Raw genomic sequence first — 20,424 nt, 5'->3', positions numbered from 1 at the left:
AGTGGGGGGGGAAGGGGTGCGTGGGGGGGCCCAATAGGATTGCTCAGTAAGGGGCCCAGAAATTTCTGATGGCGGCCCTGTAGACACCTGTCACAATGTGCCCCCCAGCTGTATAGGCTGGCATCTGTCATCAGAGTCAACATCTATTAGCGATCCCTACATTACACCATATATATTATGATTCTATCCAATCCTCTATATTTTCTGTAACTGCCCCCTTGCTCTGGAATTCTATCCCAAACCACAGAAGAGAAGAACCCCTACTTGAACGCTTCAAGTCAATATTGAAGACCTTTCTATTCAAAGATGCTTTTGAAATATGATACTCTTTCTCTAACAGACTATTTCAGACAGGTTTCCCACTCCCTACTGTTCTATCCCTATCCATCTTGCTGTCCTATTGATTTTATGGAGTTCTCCCCCTAACCTTTTGTCTCCTGTATGTTAGTTAGTCTCTTGTATGTCCAATTAATTACAATTGCATGTACCACCCTATTCTTTAGGTCTGGCACTAAAAACCATGCTATGGTTTTGTAAAAAAAAAAAAAAAAAAAAAAAGGGGTACTTGCTCCTACTTTCTACCATATTCTACTCCAGTGCATTTTCTGCTCCTAAAGGAAGCAGGAAAAAGGTTGAATATGCCCACCCATTCTGGTCCCCTAAGACATCTGTTAAGATTCAAGAAATCTTTATTGGCATGATAAATGTGTGTGTTGCCAAAATAAGAGAAGAATGTCTCCCCAATCAGCACTAGATGAAGCGGGAAGACATATTGGTGCCTTACTGACAAGTTGCAGAACTATACACTATAATTCTTTTTCTAAATTAAAGGAAAAAGGTAATTACATAGCATGCTTTTACCAAGTGTGGAAAGGAAGATGAAATGCCTCTTAAAACTGACATTTCTTTACAACAGATGGTATGTGGTTGTATAATTCACCACGAGAAAAATATTTATCATATGCTAGCATACATATAGAAATTTTGAGAGATTTAATACATTAGAATTATGGTTGCAGGAATTAGGAAAAAAATGCACACTTTAATACTGCATTGTCAGAAGCATGCTTCCATCACAAGGGAAGATTAGTTCTTACCTTGATAATCTTTTCAGTATAAAGGAACATGAGTCTTGATCAGTGGGTTATTCATTTTTACCCACAAGTTTTGCAGAAGGAATAATCCACAGCTTTTCAGCTCTGCCTCCTTGTGTCAGTGGGCAGTGCCTTATCTCCTCAGTTTGTACTAAAGCAGGTGATCATCCCTAAAAAGAAGGGAAATAAAGAGGGTATGGGGAATTCCCTAACCAAGTCAAGTCTTCTCTGCTCTGTAACAAAGTCAATGAATTAAACTCCATGAAACTTAATGCAAACAAGGTGGAACCAAACAAGCCACCTACCTGAGTGCAAAAAGCATTAACATTTATACACAGCTGTTACAGGCTCTCCAACGGATTTTGCCTTAGTGAACTATTGCATCAGATATTGTACTTACTTCAGCCAAATAAAACTCATCTTTAAACTCTCTTGGCTGATCCAAGGCAAGTTTTTGGAAACAACCATACTTGTCTGAGACAGTAAACAGGTTAAATTGACATCTGACAGGGCGGGCTTCAAAACTCATGTTCCTTTATACTAGAAAGAAGATTGTCGAGGTAAGAACCTAAACTTTCCTTCCAGTGAAAAAGGACCATGGGGATGTACCAAAGCTATCCCCCAGAGTCTACGGTAGGGCAGATGAGCCTACTGCTAGCACAGAGGACCTAAAAGCGGTGCCCAGTTGTGCCGTCATGTCCACTCTGCAAACTTTGGGAAAGAATGGAGAGTGACCCATGTAGCTGCTCTACAAATCTCCTCGAGCAGAACTGCCTGGGATTCTGCCCATGAAACAATCACACTTCTGGTGGAATGTGCCTTCAAGGAGATTAGCAGTTGTTTACCACTGCCAATGCATGCAAATGAAATAGCCATGTGGATTTATCTGGAAATAGAAGCCTTATATGCTAGCTTTCCCAGTCTGCTGGGACTGGAAAGCATAAAAAGATGCTCTGAAAGATGAAAGGCATTTGTCACCTTGAGAAAACAGAAAATTCTTCTCATATCCAGCAACTCAAAAACTATCCCTTTTTCCTTACACCTGCTACCTGCAACACAGGGAGTTGGACTTAAATCTTTGGCTGAAAAGAAAGCACAGATTTAAGACATACCATTCGCCTTAAATCTGAGGAGCAGCTCACTGCATGATAGAGCCTAAACATATAAACATGATGCCAGATCCGCAGCATTCATTACCTCCCAGTTACTGGGAGACAATTCTATGTATCTACCACTCTTTCTGGAAAAAAAAATATTTCCTCATATTACTCCTGAGCCTATCACCTCTTAACCTCATTCTATGCACTCTCATTCCTGAGCTTTCTTTCAACTGAAGAGACTCGCCTTATTTGCATGTATACCACATAGGTATTTGAACATCTCTACCATATCTCCCCCCTCCCACCTTTCCTCCAAAGTATACTGCACATATTAAGATCTTTAAGTCTGTCCTCATACACCTTATGATGAAGCCCACTGACCATTTTAGTAGCCTTCCTATGGACCAACCACATCCTGTTTATATCTTTTTGAAGGTGCCTTCTCCAGAATTGTACACAATATTTATACAGGGGCATCAAAACCTCCTTTTTCCTACTGACCATTCCTCTCTCTATGCACCCAGGCATCCTTCTCACCTTTTCAACCTGTTTGGCTACCTTAAGATCATCACATACTATCACACTCAAGTCCCACTTCTCTTTTGTGCTCATAATTTCTTCACCCCTTAAACTGTATCATTCCCTCAGGTTTCTGCAGACCAAACACAAGACCTTGCATTTCTTAGCATTAAATCTTAGCTGACAAATTTCAGACCATTCCTCAAGTTTTGCTAAGACCTTCTGAAACCCTTCTTGAAGAGGCTATAGTTACCAGGAAGACAGACTTGACAGTCAAATCCATCAGTGATGCTTCTTGTAAGGGCTCGTAAGTGACTTTACTGAGGGGGCAAATACCATAAAGCACAGTTACTTAACGTAACAGGTGTTATCCAGGGACAGCAGGCAGCTATTCTCACAAATGGGAGACATCACCGACGGAGCCCCGATGCTGAAGCCTCGCAAGCAGACTTACTTGTAGAAACTAGAAGATTCGAGTCAGCTGCACGGCGCATGCGCGAGTGCCTTCCGCCCAGCACAGGGCACATCTCCTTAGTTCATATACCTAGCAGAGAAGCCAACCAGGGGAGGTGGGTGGGTTGTGAGAATAGCTGCCTGCTGTCCCTGGATAACACCTGTTACAGTAAGTAACTGTGCTTTATCCCAGGACAAGCAGGCAGCCTATTCTCACATATGGGAGACCTCCAAGCTAACCAGAATGGGATGGTGGGAGCGTTGGCAATTTAGGAGAATAAATTTTTTAATACTGTCTGGCCAAAATGACCATCCCGTCTGGAGAAAACATCCAGACAATAGTGAGAAGTGAAAGTATGAACTGAGGACTTTGCAAATTTCCTTAATAGATGTAGATCTGAGGAAAGCTACTGAAGCTGCCATTGCTCTGACCTTATGGGCTGTGACTCTACTGTGTAGGGGTAGTCCATCCTGGGCATAGCAGAAAGAGATACAAGAAGCCATCCAGTTGGACATGGTCCGTTTATAGAATGGATGTCCCAACTTGTTTGGATCGAAAGAGACAAAAAGTTGAGGAGCAGTTCTGTGTTTGGTGCATTCCAAATAGAAGGCCAAAACATGTTTACAGTCCAGAGTATGAAGAGCTGATTCTCCAGGATGAGAATGAGGCTTTGGAAAGAACACTGGAAGAACAATGGATTGGTTGAGATGAAATTCCGAAACCACTTTAGGAAGGAATTTAGGATGAGTACAAAGGACCACCTTGTCATGATGGAACACAGTGAAAGGTGGATCGGCAACTAAAGCTTGCAGCTCACTGACTCTTCGAGCAGAAGTGAGGGCAATCAGAAACACCACTTTCCAAGTGAGATACTTCAGATGAACCGTAGACACTGGTTCAAATGGAGGCTTCATCAATTGAGCAAGAACAACATTGAGGTCCCAAACCACTGGAGGCGGTTTGAGAGGAGGTTTGACATTGAAAAGTCATTTCATTAATCTGGAAACCATGAGATGAGCAGAGAGTGGCTTCTCATCAATAGGCTGATGGAAAGCAGCAACTACACTTAGATGGATTCGGATCGATGTAGACTTGAGGCCAGAGGTGGATAAGTGCAAAAGGTAGTCCAAAACAGAAGATAAGGAGGAATGTTGAGGCTACTTATCGTGAGAAAAACACCACATAGAAAATCTAGTCCATTTGTGGTGATAGCATTGTCTAGTAGTAGGCTTCCTAGAAGCCTCTAAAATGTCTCTTACAGGTTGAGAAAACTGAAGAGGAGTTATGTTGAGAGGTACCAAGATGTCAGGTGTAGAGACTGCAGGTTGGGATGAAGCAGAGATCCCTGTCTTTGTGTAAGTAGAGATGGAAAAATTGGTAGAAGGTATAGCTCTCTGCTGCTGAGTTGAAGTAGAAGGGGGTACCAAGGTTGTCTCGGCCACCGAGGAGCAATCAGAATAATGGTGGCATGATCGTTCTTCAACTTGACAAGAGTCTTGAGAATGAGAGGGAATGGAGGGAATGCATACAGGAAGAGATTTGTCCATTCCAAAAGAAAAGCATCTGCCTCGAGGCGATGAGGAGAATATATCCTGGAGCAGAACTGAGGCAGTTTATGGTTGTGGGGAGCTGCAAAGAGATCTATCTGAGGTGTTCCCCACTGTGAAAAAATTTGATGTAGGGGTAAGGAATGCAGTGTCCATTCGTGAGGTTACAGAAAACGACTCAAGTTGTCCGCCAAGCAATTTGCCCCTTGGATGTAGACAGCTTTGAGGAAGGTGTTGTGGCGGATTGCCCGTGCCCAAACCTTCAGAGCTTCTTGACAAAGGGAGGAAGATCCCGTCCCTCCCTATTTGTTGACATAGTACAGGGCGACTTGGTTGTCCGTCCGAATGAGGACTACCTAGTCGTGAAGATGTTGAAAAGCATTGAGAGCCTTGAAAATCGCTTTTGAGTTCCAACAGATTGATACGACACTGACGATCCGTACTGGTCCAGTGGCCTTGAGTATGGAAACCGTCGAGATGAGCGCCCCAAGCGTAGGTCGAGGAATCTGTCGTGAGGACCTTCTGATGGGGTTGGGGCATTTGAAACAGCAAGCCTCTGGAGAGATTGGAAGAGAGCATCCACCAATGGAGAGACTGTTTCAATGAAGGAGAGACTGTTATGTGTCGAGAAAGTGGGTTGCAAACCTACGTCCACTGAGATACCAGGGTCCACTGAGGAATTCTGAGGTGAAGTCTGGCAAAAGGAGTCACGTGTACCGTGGAGGCCATGTGACCCAGGAGTACCATCATGTGTCTCGCTGATATGGAGGAGCGGGAAGACACTGTATGACAGAGTTGTAGGAGAGCTTCCAGACGTTGTTGCGGAAGGAATGCTCCAAGTTGGATAGTGTCCAGAACAGCTCTGATGAATTGTAGATTCTGAGAGGGTTGAAGTTGTGATTTGAAAAAGTTGATTTCGAATTCCAAACTTTGAAGGAACCACGTAGTCCGTTAGGTCGCTACAATAACCCCCTGAGATGTTGAATCTTTGATGAGCCAGTCGTCGATGTAGGGAAAAACCTGAAGACCATGGTTCCTTAGAGCTGCTGCTACCACTATTAGGCACTTGGTGAACACTCTAGGAGAGGAAGTCAGGCCAAAGGGCAGCACTCTGTATTGATAATTCAGATTCCCCACTCGAAAACGGCCCAGGAAAACTAAATAAAAGCTTCAAAACTTCAGAAAAGATGTTTTTTTTTCCTTGGGAGGTCAGGAAGCCCCAGAAACACTTAAAAGTTCAATTCTTAGGGGGGTGGGGGGGGGAATGGGAATGTTCAAAATGTGCAATGACAAGTTCTTTTATTTTTATTAGTTTAACAACATTATGAGATATTTACTTTAATTGTGTTTTGCATTTAATTTATTGTATTAGAAAATATTAAATAACATTCTGATCCGATGCCTTGACTCGATAGGCATTTCGGGACAGGTACTAACCTGGTTCACAGGCTTCCTAAAAAAATGCACCTACCAGGTCCACAGCGATGAAACCTTTTCCCATTCTTGGGCATAACCCCTGCGGAGTTCCACAGGGCTCCCCTCTCTCCCCTTCTCTGTTCAACATCTACATGGCATCACTGGGACATAAGCTATCCAATTTAAACTTGAAATCCTACATATATGCAGATGACATTACAATTATCATCCCCGTAACCTCGCTAATACAAGAAACTGAACAACTCACCTCCTCTGTTCTCACTATAGTAGAACAACTGACTACACCGTTCAAACTAAAATTAAACCCAGAAAAAACTCAGCTTTTTCTCGCAAGTCCCAACCACAAACTAACAAATACCTCTCTGAAATTAAACAGGCTAACTTACCCAATCAATTCCACCATTAAAATCCTTGGAGTCATCCTGGACAGATGCCTGACTTTTGAAGACCATACCAACGCTCAGGTTAAAAAATGCTTTTGCACCTTATGGAAACTCCATACCATCAAACACTACTTTGACTTCCTCTCCTTTCGATTGTTGGTCCAGTCTCTAATCTTAAGCACCTTAGATTACTGCAATATCATATACAGTGGTACCTTGGTTTACAAGCATAATTCGTTCCAGAAGCATGCTCGTAATCCAAAGTACTCGTATATCAAAGCACATGTCCCCATAGGCCACAATGTAAACTGAAACAATTCATTCCATAACCAAGGTTTACTATGGTGGTCCAGGGGTGGGTGGGTACCTGTCTGTGGGTGCTGCAGCCCTTGCAGCGTGGTGGTTTCCTTTCCCCGGGGTCCCCGTGCGGCTCTCCTCCCTCTTCGGCGATGCCTTTGCCGTTAACCAGCGCCTCCTGGCTTCCAATTCAAGCCGGCCATCCTCCAGACGCATGCGCAGGACCTCTGCACTCCCCCGTCAAGCCGGCGCCGCTCCAACAACATGCGCACCACGTATAAGCAGACAGGTACCACCCACCCCTGGGCCACCCTAGTGAGTGCTCGTTGATCGGGGCAATGCTCGGTTTGAGAGTCAAAAGTTTGCTGAGTGTTTTACTCGTCTTGTAAAACACTCGCAAACCGGGTTACTCGCAAACCGAGGTTCCACTGTATTTGGGATCCTTCAAGAAAACCATCAAACGTCTGAGAATCATTCAGAATATCCTTTTCAATATCTTTATAAGAGACTTGACTGAGGGGCTTCGCGGCAAAATAACGTTATTCGCCGATGACGCCAAACTGTGTAACATAACAAGCAAGAGCACAACGGACAATATGAAACACGACCTACTCCTATTGGAGCAATGGTCTAGGACCTGGCAACTGAGCTTCAATGCCAAGAAATGCAAAGTCATGCACCTTGGCAGTCAAAATCCATGCGAGACTTACACCCTAAATGGTGAGATCCTAGCAAGGACTGTTGCAGAACGGGACTTGGGGGTAATCATCAGTGAAGACATGAAGGCTGCCAATCAAGTGGAGCGGGCTTCATCTAAGGCTAGGCAGATCATGGGATGTATACGTAGGAGTTTCGTCAGCCGCAAGCCTGAAGTCATTATGCCATTGTATAGATCCATGGTGAGGCCTCATCTGGAATACTGTGTACAATTCTGGAGGCCTCATTACCGCAAGGATGCACTGAGGCTTGAGTCGGTCCAGCGAATGGCCACCCGGATGCTCTCGGGACTCAAGGATCTCCCATACGAGGAACGGCTGGATAAATTACGGCTATACTCACTCGAGGAACGCAGAGAGAGGGGAGACATGATCGAGACGTTCAAATACCTCACGGGCCGTATCGAGGTAGAAGAAGATATCTTCTTTTTCAAAGGTCCAACGGCGACAAGAGGACATCCATGGAAAATCAGGGGCGGGAAATTGCACGGCGACACCAGGAAATACTTTTTCACCGAAAGAGTGGTTGATCGCTGGAATAGACTTCCACTTCAGGTGATCGAGGCGAGCAGCGTGCCTGATTTTAAGAAGAAATGGGATCGTCACGTGGGATCTCTGCACAGAGATAAATAGGGGAGGGTCATTGGGGTGGGCAGACTAGATGGGCCGCGGCCCTTATCTGCCGTCTTTTTCTATGTTTCTATGTTTCTAATACTGCCGTCCGTCTCATCTATGGCTTCAAAAAGTCAGATCATGTAAGCCCATTCTACAGAAAACTTCACTGGTTGCCAATGGAGGCAAGGGTCATCTTCAAGTTTGCCTGCCTTTGCTTCAAAACCTTAATGGATTCATCCCCAATTTACCTGTCACATCATTTTATGTTCCCAGGCACCACTTGCACACGTAGTGCCTATCTATTTGCCTTTCCCTCCCTGAAGGGCTGTGTCTACAAGAGATTCCTGGATAGAACACTGTCATTCCAAGCTGGCAAATGGAATAAATGTCTAACCACCCTCATTACAAGTGCTCCCTCCTACCAATTCTTCAGGAAATCAATTAAAACCTGTCTCTTTGATAAATTCCTCTGACTCCATCCCACCTTGCTAAATCACTGAATTACCAGCTGTATCTCTGACATATTTCCGGTTCTACCTATCCTCTCTCGGCTTACTAATGTAATCGAAGTTTGTTACCAATGTACTTGACAATATTTTCTGTAACATCACTGTATATGTACAGTCTCTTCCTCTGTAAACCGCTCTGAACTGCTTGTGGTATACAAATAAAGTTATTATTATTATTATTATTATTATTAATAAATAAAGAATTAAAAAAAAATAAAAGTTCAGTTCTTGAACCACCCCGAGCCTGTATAGGTATGTTGCAACTCACAAATGGAAGATTAGATTACATAATAGATTATACTCATAGAACTGCCTTGTGCTCTGCCTGCTTCGGATCACACTGCAGCTGGACAATGGAGAAGATTTTTGCCTCAGACAAACATATAAATCCTCCAGCAGCTTGTTTCTTCAGGCTGCCTTTTAGACAGGCTCAGAGAGTATGAAACCTTCCATCCCACTAGCTCCTCTTGTGTCTTCAGTGGTGATGGATCAATGCAGGACCACTCAGCCTATGCTCAAGTGCCTGACAAATCAGGGGGTGAGCAGAGTTTCCAGGGGAACGTGTCCTGAGTTAAATTCATTCTTAGTGCACATTGGCTAGGGAACTGGCTAGGTAGATGCCCTGCAAAAGAGTTGCCCCCCCTGCACACTAGAGTACTCTAAACCAGAGACTGTGGGCTCCTTTTACTAAGATGCGCTAGTGGTTTTAGTACGCACTACAATGCCGCTCGCGCTAGACGCTAACGCCTCCACAGAGCTTGCGTTAGTATTTTCCATGTAGCGTGGGGTTTGCGTGCGCTAAAAATGCTAGCACACCTTAGTAAAAATAGCCCTATATCTTCTCCCAGGCAGTTATCCCAGAATTCCTAGGAACCTCTGGAGCATCATAAAGACTCAAACTTCAGATTAAATCCTGAAAATAATACAGAGCAGAAGAAAAGACACCTTGTCAACTCACTTGCAGAAGGAAAACCGAGGAGAGTGGGCACTGCCCACTGACACAAGGAGGCAGAGCTGAAAAGCTGTGGATGATTCCTTCTGCAAAACTCGTGGGTAAAAGTGAATAACCCACTGGTCAAGACACATGTTCCTTTTGCACTGGAAATCCTCACTAAAAATCCATAGAAAAAGGCATTTGGTATTTTTTTTGTACCTGTCCATTGTCTGCCAAGGAGTTGCTTTGAAAGGAAAAGTAAACACCGAAGAAAAACACAAGTCCATTAAAGGAGCCAAGAGCTGTCCAGTACATGAAAGGTTTCCACTGCAGCATTGCATTATTAGAAATTCTCCTGTACAAAGAAAATAAACTACTGTTAACACACTACCTGTATGAGAAGAGACTGGAAGACCTGAACATGTTCACTCTAGAGAAGTGAAGGGACAAGGGTGATATGATACAGACATTTAAATACTTGAAAGGTATTACTATAGAACCAAATCTTTTCCAAAGAAGGGAAAACTAGAGGGCATAAATTGAGGTTGTGGGGTGGTACTTCGAAGTAAAAGTTAGGAAATTATTTTTTGCAGAAAGAGTGGTGGATGCCTGGAATGCTCTCCCAAGGGAGGAGGTGGAGAGGAAAACAGTGACAGAATTCAAGAAAGCTTGAGATAAACAGAGGGGATCTCTAATTGGAATACGATTGGTATAAATTAAAGTACTAAGGCCAATACAGGGTAGACTTGTCATATATGGTAATTTGGTTTAGGATGAGCTTGGGAGGGCTTTTGGAGCTGACTTTTATTGTCTGAATCACACAAAAGTTTGAGATAGTGTGGATAGGCTGGAGTGAGCTTTGATGACAACCCCACTAGTTGGAACCCAAAGACAGTACCAGGTGGACTTCTAAGGTCTATGTCCCAAAAATAACAAAGAAAAAAAAGAGAAGACACTTTTAATCATGAAATTGTAATGCATGTAATTAAAGGGAAAAATACATACGCAGAGATGGAAAATGGATGGTGAGCATGGAGAACGAAGAAATGTCAAATGGTCTGGAGACCCTGGTGAATGAGTTAAGAGAAGACAGAAGAAAATAGAAACCACAGCCAGAGACCAACATGATTTGAAGAATAAAACGATGAGACAACAAAAGGTAGAAAAAATAATTTTATTTTCTACTAAATATATCAGATTTGAAAAGTTTATCCTGTCAGAACTGGTGAAAGATAGCAGGGACCACAAAGCACAGTTACTTACCGTAACAGGTGTTATCCAGGGACAGCAGGCAGATATTCTTAACGCATGGGTGACGTCACCGACGGAGCCCCGGTATGGACATTTTTCACTAGAAAGTTCTAGTTGGCCACACCGCGCATGCGTGAGTGCCTTCCCGCCCGACGGAGGAGTGCGTGGTCCCCAGTTAAGATAAGCCAGCTAAGAAGCCAACCCGGGGAGGTGGGTGGGTCGTAAGAATATCTGCCTGCTGTCCCTGGATAACACCTGTTACGGTAAGTAACTGTGCTTTATCCCAGGACAAGCAGGCAGCATATTCTTAACGCATGAGTGACCTCCAAGCTAACAGAGAGGGAGGAGGGATGGTTGGCCATTAGGAAAATAAATTGTGTAATACAGATTGGCCGAAGTGCCCATCCCGTCTGGAGAAGGTATCCAGACAGTAGTGAGTAGTGAATGTGTGAACTGAGTACCAAGTGGTAGGCTTGCAGATTTCCTCGATGGGCGTGGAACGGAGGAAAGCCACAGAAGCAGCCATAGCTCTGACCCTGTGGGCTGTGACAGCACCTTCCAGTGAGAGACCGGCCCGAGCATAACCGAACGCAATGCAGGCAGCAAGCCAGTTGGAAAGCGTCCGTTTGGAGACAGGACGACCTAGACTGTTAGGGTCGAAGGACAAAAGGAGCTGAGGAGATGAGCGGTGAGCCCTGGTACGGTCAAGGTAGTAAGCAAGGGCACGCTTACAGTCCAGCATGTGCAACGCCTGTTCCCCAGGATGAGAATGGGGCTTAGGGAAAAAGACAGGCAACACAATGGACTGGTTGAGGTGAAATTCCAAGACCACCTTGGGAAGGAATTTAGGATGGGTACACAGAACCACCTTGTCATTGTGAAAAATAGTGAAGGGTGGGTCGGCCACCAGTGCATGCAGCTCACTAACCCTCCTGGCAGAGGTGATGGCAATGAGGAAAAGCACCTTCCATGTAAGAAATTTGAGCGAAGTTGTGGCAAGAGGCTCAAACGGAGGTTTCATGAGCGCTGATAAAACCACATTCAGGTCCCAGACGACTGGAGGAGGCTTCAGAGGTGGTTTGACATTGAAGAGGCCTCTCATGAAACGGGAAACCAGGGGATGAGCCGTGAGAGGTTTTCCGAGGATAGGCTCATGGAACGCAGTGATGGCACTGAGGTGGACTCTGATTGAGGTCGACTTGAGGCCAGCGTCAGAGAGAGAGAGCAAATAGTCCAGTACGGGTTCCACCGCCAATGAGGTGGGATCGTGATGATGAAGCAGACACCAAGAGGAGAACCGGGTCCACTTCTGCTGGTAACATTGGAGAGTGGCTGGTTTCCTGGAGGCATCCAGAATACGACGGACAGGCTGAGATATATTCTCTGGGGAGGTCAGCCCGAGATAAACCAAGCTGTCAGGTGGAGCGAGGACAGATTGGGATATAGTAGAGACTGATGCTGCTGTGTAAGTAGAGTAGGAAACACAGGAAGAGGAATGGGCTCCCTGGAGCTGAGCTGGAGTAGGAGGGAGAACCAGTGTTGACAAGGCCACCGAGGTTTGATGAGAATCATGGTGGCTCTGTCTCTGCGGAGTTTGAATAACGTCCGCAACATCAGAGGCAGTGGAGGAAAGGCATAGAGGAACCGATCCGTCCAGTCGAGCAGGAATGCATCTGGGGCCAGACGATGAGGAGAGAAGAGTCTGGAACAGAACTGGGGCAGCTGATGGTTGTGAGGAGCTGCAAAGAGGTCCACCTGAGGAGTGCCCCAGCGAGCAAAGATGGAGCGGAGTGTGGGAGGATCCAGAGTCCACTCGTGAGGTTGAAGGATGAGGCTGAGATTGTCTGCCAGGGAGTTCTGTTCGCCCTGGATATAGACAGCCTTGAGGAAAAGACTGTGGGCCATGGCCCAGGTCCAGATGCGGATGGCCTCCTGACAGAGGAGGGGAGATCCGGTGCCGCCTTGCTTGTTTATGTAGTACATGGCGACTTGGTTGTCTGTGCACAGGAGAAGAACCTGAGGGTAGAGAAGGTGCTGGAAGGCCTTGAGAGCATAGAACATGGCCCTGAGTTCTAGGAAATTGATGTGATGTTGACACTCCTGAGGGGTCCAGAGTCCCTGAGTGCGGAGTTCTGCCAGGTGAGCTCCCCATGCATAGGGGGAGGCATCTGTGGTTATGATCATGGAGTGAGGGGGAAGATGAAAGAGTAGACCCCTGGAAAGATTGGATGAGTTCAACCACCATTGAAGAGATTGCCGAAGAGACGATGTCACAGAGATGGGATGAGAAAGAGGATCCGTGGTCTGTGACCATTGGTTGGCTAGAGTCCATTGAGGTGTTCTGAGGTGGAGTCGCGCCAGAGGAAGCACATGGACCGTCGAGGCCATGTGGCCCAGGAGGACCATTATCTGCCGAGCTGGAATGGAATGATGAAGGAGCACTTGACGGCAGAGGTGGAGAAGGGTCCGTTGGCGGTCGGAAGGGAGAAACGCCCTCATGAGATTGGTGTCGAGAACGGCTCCAATGAACTGAAGTCGCTGTGTGGGAAGTAGATGCGACTTGGGGTAGTTGATCTCGAACCCCAGGAGATGGAGGAAGGAGATGGTGTACTGAGTGGCTTGAAGCACAAGTGGAGACGTAGGTGCTTTTACCAACCAATCGTCCAAGTAGGGGAACACCTGGAGGTTGTGAGACCTGAGAAAGGCCGCCACTACAATAAGGCACTTGGTGAACATCCTGGGCGATGATGCTAGGCCAAAGGGTAGCACTTTGTACTGATAGTGGCGGTGCTGAATCTGAAATCGGAGGTAGCGACGGGAATTCATATGGATTGGAATGTGAGTGTAGGCCTCTTTGAGGTCCAGGGAACATAGCCAGTCGTGTTGAGAGAGAAGAGGATAAAGCGTGGCCAGGGAGAGCATTCTGAACTTTTCCTTGACCAGACACTTGTTGAGGTCCCGGAGATCGAGAATGGGACGAAGGTCTCCTGTCTTCTTGGGAACCAGGAATTTGTGGGAGTAGAATCCCTGACCCCTTTGGTCTGTGGGAACTTCTTCGATGGCATTGAGAAGAAGGAGGGATTGGACCTCCCTTAGGAGGAGAAGGGACTGGGAGGAGTGAGACGCAGACTCTATTGGAGGGTTGTCTGGTGGAAGAGTCTGGAAGTTGAGAGAGTAGCCGTGGCGGATGATGTTGAGGACCCACAGGTCTGAGGTGATGACCTCCCAACGGTTGAGGAAGAGTTGGAGACGTCCTCCGATTGGCTGAGGAAGAGGTAATGATGGTGGAAGACTGGCTATGCCCTGGAGAAAAGAGTCAAAAGGGCTGAGATGGTTTTGACGGAGGAAGAGGCTTGGCAGGTTGGTGAGATTGAGAGCGAGCCTGAGTGTGTTGTTGTTGACGAGGTCTGCGAGGCTGCTGTTGGGGCGGGTTGAGAGGCCTGGCCGAGAACCTGTGCTGGTAAGAGGATTGTGGTCTATAAGGACGAGCAGGTGGAGCCTTCTTTTTAGGTTTTACCAGAGTGTCCCATCTGGTCTCATGTGCTGAGAGCTTCTGGGTGGTCGAATCCAGGGACTCCCCAAAAAGTTTGTCCCCAAGACAGGGTGCGTTAGCTAGGCGGTCTTGGTGGTTGATGTCAAGATCAGATACCCTCAACCAGGCCAGACGCCGCATGGCAACAGCTATGGCAGACGCTCGGGAGGTCAGCTCAAATGAATCATAAATAGAGCGCACCATGAATTTCCGCAGTTGAAGGAGGCTGGAAATTTGTTGTTGAAAGAGTGGAACTTTGCGTTCAGGGATGTATTTTTGTAGGGCGGATAGTTGTTGCACAAGATGTTTCATATAAAATGAGAAGTGAAATGTGTAATTATTCGCCCTGTTGGCTAGCATTGCATTTTGATAAAGGCGTTTGCCAAACTTATCCATCGTTTTGCCTTCTCTGCCAGGAGGGGTGGAGGCATAAACACTGGAGCCCTGAGTTTTCTTTAAAGTAGACTCAACGAGGAGAGACTCATGGGGCAATTGAGGTTTGTCAAAACCCGGAATTGGGATGACCCTGTATAGGCTGTCAAGTTTACGAGGAGCTCCGGGGACAGTGAGTGGATTTTCCCAATTTTTATAAAAAGTTTCCCGCAGTATGTCATGGACGGGTAACTTGAGGAACTCTTTGGGAGGTTGTTCAAAGTCTAAGGCATCCAGAAAGGCCTGGGACTTTTTGGAGTCGGACTCTAAAGGAATAGAAAGAGCCGCCGACATTTCCCTAAGGAATTTGGTGAAAGAGGATTGCTCAGGCTTGGAAGCGGCATCGGTCACTGAGGGTTCCTCGTCCTGTGGTACCGAAAGAAGTGGTGCCAATAGGGTCGGTAGCAGGTGCTGGAGTTGTTGCTGCAGCTGTTCCTGCAATTTGTCTTGGAGTATTGCCGCGATGCGGTCATCCAGGGGTGGCACCGGTACCGCTTTTTTCTTTTTCGGTTCCATTGGTGCTGCTCCACGCCCCGGCAATGAGGAGGCCGATGACGAGGCACTCACCGAGATCGGGGCAGAGCGTTTGCGGGGTCGGCGTGAGGCCGGGAGGACCGGCGTCGCCACTGTGGCAGGTGGGCGCTCAAGGGAGGTGGAAGGCTTCTTAGCCGGCTTACCTGGTGCCAGCGACCCCGAGGAAGGATCGGGCGTCGTCGAAGTGGTCGGTGCCGTCTTTTGCGGTACCGTTGACGTCGCGGCTGTTTCAATAGCAGATCCAGTACCGAAAAGGATGTTCTGCTGGATCTGCCGATTTTTAAAGGTGCATTTCTTAAGAGTGGCACAGCGGGTGCAGGTGTCAGCCCGATGCTCTGGACCCAAACACTGTAGGCACCAATTGTGTGGGTCAGTGAGAGAGATCGGGCGTGCACACCGCTGGCACTTCTTAAAGCCCGGTTGAGGGGGCATGAAGGGAAACACGGCCTCCGCAAAATCAAAGCCGGAGGCTTGTATGATGGCAACAGGCCCCGCCGGGGCCAGCCTGAAAAATAAAGAAAAAACAAAAGTTTTGTTTTTTGTTTTTTTTTATTATTTAGAACGGAAAAAGAAACCCGAAGGGAAAAGGAGAAAAAACAAGAAAATAACGCGAGCGGGAAGGCAAAAAGGAAGTTTTCAACGGCCGTTGAAACCACATGCGTCTTCTTCGCTCCGCGGAAACGAAGAAACTGGGGACCATGCACTCCTCCGTCGGGCGGGAAGGCACTCGCGCATGCGCGGTGCGGCCAACTAGAACTTTCTAGTGAAAAATGTCCGTACCGGGGCTCCGTCGGTGACGTCACCCATGCATTAAGAATATGCTGCCTGCTTGTCCTGGGATAAAACTCATTACCAGGCTGCGCCTTCTTCGGCTTCCAGCAGGTTTAGGGCTCTCTCTGGCCAGGGGCCGTTGACCTAGTTGCACTTCCCTTACACTATTCCTGCTACGTGTGATTTTGTTTTGCACAATACAGGAGTACATAGATCTATTTCTTTGGTGTTTACTACAGCAAGGTGTGGCTTCTTGTGATTCTGGTTTAATTTATTGTATGTTTATCATTTTTTTTTTTTTTTTAATATCTTTATTCCTTTTTACATTATACAAACAAGTGTACAATAAATCAAGTCATACTATACATTCTTCACTTGAAACTTTACAATCATCTTATACCATAAATTACCTCCCCTCCCTCCCTTTCCAAATATTTTTGTAACTACTCATCCTAATGTCATAAAACCCACCCATCCACCCTCCCATCCTATGGTATGTTTATCATTTTTGGTCAGCTATTATGGATTTGGGGGGGGTGTGTGAGACACAGAGATATTCTGTTAGCATGATTTTTCTATGTAGCATTCTATAGTAATTTGGCTTGTTCAGTTTTCTTGATAGTGGAGGGGATATTTGTGAGAGGGGAGGTAGATAGGGGTTTTGTTGATCCTTATTTTATATTATTTTTGTTTTATAAAATGACTGTTGTACAGAATTTTTTTATACTGTAATAAAATGATTTCAACATAAAATCATACATATTTGATGCTTGTATGGATGGGATCAGACAGTTTGCGGTGATGGGGCAGGGGAAGAGACAAACTTTGTCCCTGTATCATGCTCTATGTGGCAGTACAAAGTCTGAGGAGGCCACATGTGACCACAAGTGTGTAAGTATCGCACACATGCAGAAGTTAAAGCCTCTTCTTTTTATAGACTGTGGCCTATGATGTCACCCCACTTGTGAGGGATTGCAATCCTACATGTCCTCGGAGAACTCTTTTTTTTTTCTTTTTAAACTGAACAGAAGAATAGGATTCATAGACAACCCCGCGAAAGACAAAGGCGCGCGCCGACAACTGAGCGCAAGACGGAGGCGTGCGCCAAAGAAAATTACAGTTTTTAGGGGCTCCGACGGGGGGTTTTGTTGGGGAGTCCCCCCAGTTTACTGATTAGAGATCGTGCCGGCGTTGTGGGGGGTTTGGGGGGTTGTAACCCTCCACATTTTACTGTAAACTTAACTTTTTCCCTAAAAACAGGGAAAAAGTGAAGTTTTCAGTAAAATGTGGGGGGTTACAACCCCCCACAACATGGCACGATCTCTATTAAGTAAAGGGGGGGAGGTTCCCCCCCCACGCCCCCCGTCGGACCCTTAAAAACTGTAATTTTCTGCGGCGTGCGCCTCTGCACTGCGCTCAATTGTCTGCGCGCGCCTTTGTCCCGGCGCGCTTTTGACCTGACACCGAAGAATAGTCTTACTGGGGCAGACCGATGATCCAACTAGCCTAGTAGCCCATCTTCATGGTGGCCAATCCAGGTTACTAGTACCTGGCAAAAACCCAAACAGTAGCAACATTCCATGTCTCATTACTTACATGTAGAGCTTAGGATCAGAAGTCAATGTTTTAATGGTGATGTGCTGTTCCAGTAAACTGTAGGCGAGGATAGGCAGTGATGTGAAGCAGATGTTGTACATCGTAAGGTAAGCAGCATCGTAAAGTGGCTTAAGTAGCATGAAGAGAGAGAAAAAAAAGTGAGAATCAGTGAGAAATTTTCATTTTCAAGGTGTTTGAATATATCTTTCTCTTGTACCAGACTATTAGGCTATACACAGCAATTCAGTTTATTGGATATGCAGTAATTATGAGTGCAATGGAAAATGTAGACGCACTCTGATACCGTAATGCCCTTAACAGTTTATTTTCTACATAACTATTCAGTGATGGAGCTATATAACCTCATTAGTCACAGCTCTTATACAAAAATACTAAATAATATATAAATTTAAATGTGAAGTGCTCAGACCTTATAACCAGTGTTTTAAGTGTTATCACCAAAACGAGGTTAACAAAGGGACCATCATTGCCTTCACTGTCCCTCGACCACCTGAAAAATATTACCCAAAATCTCAGCGTGAGTAAATTGTATTAAATGGTGTACTTATCTCTGGCAGATGGTAATCGGTGATGTTAATCCTCGTTCAAACAAACATAAACAAAGTGATGTGCTTTTAAAAGGTTTTGTTCTCTATGTGTGCCTTTTACTTCATAGTCCCTGTCCCCCCGACCTAGGTTTCGTATCTTCGTCAGGGAGGGACATTGATGCTAGAGAAAATAAATTAAAACAATAAACAACTTTATTAACTCAACTAACGTTAATAGATCTGAAATAGAATCATAAAGATTACTAGTAATCTCACAATAAAGAATATTATGTAAGTATTACGAAAATAGTATCAATAAATCTACATACCAAATGTTGGCTCACTGAGACTAGACCAGACCGCAAAGGTGGGCAAACTAAACACCAGAGACCAACGCTCTAGTTTTATAAGCTAAAGAACCGGAACTTGTAAAATTGGACCTTGCCGGAAAAATCAGATCATTAAAATTGAAAGTATTCTTTCAAGATAAAGAGAATACCATGACCGATTCTTCCTTGCCTGAAGGTCTGAAGTGCAAATCAACATGGCTGCCACCAGGCCCTCAAGACCCACTTGTTTCTACCTTTGAACATTTAGTACTTAGGGATATACAAGCTCTCGAATCAAATTATAGCACACGTACACGTTCAAACTTGTCAACTGAACAGTGGAAGATAATTCAATATCTACAGAGGGATTCCTCTATAATTATATCGAGAGCTGACAAGGGAGGCGGCATTGTTATCCAAGATTATTCAGATTATCATAATGAAGCAATGCGACAGCTTAATGATACCACTTATTACAGTCTGATATCAGTTGACCCAACCAATGAGATCAAACAGAAAATTGATGAGACCCTACACTCTGCTAAGGACGAGCAAATTATTACATCCAAAGAATTTAAGTTCCTCACAAGTGATTTCCCCAGGGTACCCACTATCTATTTCATACCGAAAATCCATAAAACTCTAATCAAGCCTCCGGGTCGGCCTATTGTAGTAGGCATTGGCTCAGTACTCGAGCCATTGTCTCAATATCTTGATAGTTTTTTGAAATCATTTGCTCCTCAAGGATTCTTCCCACTTTTTACAAATTATAAATCAAATTGCTCAGCAAATATCAAACGAGCATTTTTTTCTAGTAACAGCCGATGTTGTGGCTTTGTATACTAATATACCACAACAGGCGGCTGTTACATTAGTAGAATCCTTTTTACTCAAATTAGACATAACAGATGGGAAAAGAACTATGTTGAAGAATCTGGCAACCACTGTTATAGGTAATAATTACTTCAAGTTTGAAAATCTGATATACCATCAAACAACAGGAGTTGCCATGGGAGCTACAGTGGCCCCCACGTTAGCCTGTTTATATATGACACAGTTTGAGGAAACATTTGTTTACAAATCTCCATTTTTTAAGTATGTTTCCTGTTGGAAAAGATTTGTAGATGACGTGTTTTTTGTATGGGGAGGTAATACTGATGAATTGAAAAGTTTTTTAGAAGATATTAATCACAAAGATCCGAATATTACATTTACATACCAATATAATCAACATCAGATATCTTTTTTGGATATCATGGTTTATAAACAAGATGGTCAAATTCTTACCTCCCTATACAAAAAACCGTCAGATAGAAATTCTTTGTTACAATATGGAAGTTTCCACCCAAGAGCTTTAAGAAATGGCATACCCGTGGGCCAATTCTTACGCTTAAGAAGGATTTGCTCAAATGAAGATGATTTCAACAAACAAGCGACAGTGCTATATGAGAAATTTAAGCAACGTGGGTACCCTGGGAAAATAATAAGAAGAGCATGGAAGAGGGCAAAAAATTGCCACCATCCTTGGCTGATGTTACCAACTAATAGAGAAAGATCCAAGTCAGACACGGTATGTGTGATGCCTTACACTGGCAGTAGTAATGCGATTAAGCATATTGTTTTAAAGCATTGGTCAATACTCCAAAGTCATCCTTCGCTTACTCAAAAACCTAAATTCGCATTTTCAAGAGGACCTAATTTGGGTGAAAAATTAAAACATAAGAATTTTGACATTTCTACTACACAGAAGAAATCTCACAAATCGTGTGGTAAATGTAAGGTATGTAAGCACGTTATGAATGTTGCTCAATTAACAATTCCTTTTT

The 20,424-nt window shown here is 44.9% G+C and overlaps 1 protein-coding gene across 4 annotated transcripts in view; it reads right to left on the bottom strand.

Annotated features, from left to right (window-relative positions):
- ATP11C (ATPase phospholipid transporting 11C) overlaps positions 1-20,424 on the bottom strand; it is a 281,152-nt gene that overhangs the window by 61,277 nt on the left and 199,451 nt on the right. For all 4 annotated transcript variants that reach the window (XR_004539497.1, XR_004539499.1, XR_004539498.1 and 1 more), the window contains 2 exons: positions 17,722-17,849; positions 9,825-9,960 (listed from right to left, as the gene is read on the bottom strand). Coding sequence is in view for 1 of the 4 variants with exons in the window: in XM_033944970.1 (XP_033800861.1) it covers positions 9,825-9,960; positions 17,722-17,849 (264 nt within the window). In the remaining 3 variants the exon portion in view is untranslated. The remainder of the gene's footprint in view (positions 1-9,824; positions 9,961-17,721; positions 17,850-20,424) is intronic.

This window comes from Geotrypetes seraphini, chromosome 5 (assembly GCF_902459505.1).
Source record: "Geotrypetes seraphini chromosome 5, aGeoSer1.1, whole genome shotgun sequence".
Classification (NCBI taxonomy): domain Eukaryota; kingdom Metazoa; phylum Chordata; class Amphibia; order Gymnophiona; family Dermophiidae; genus Geotrypetes; species Geotrypetes seraphini.
The sequence above is the reverse complement of the archived record's forward strand: the minus strand, read 5'-3'. Positions and strand labels throughout refer to the sequence as shown.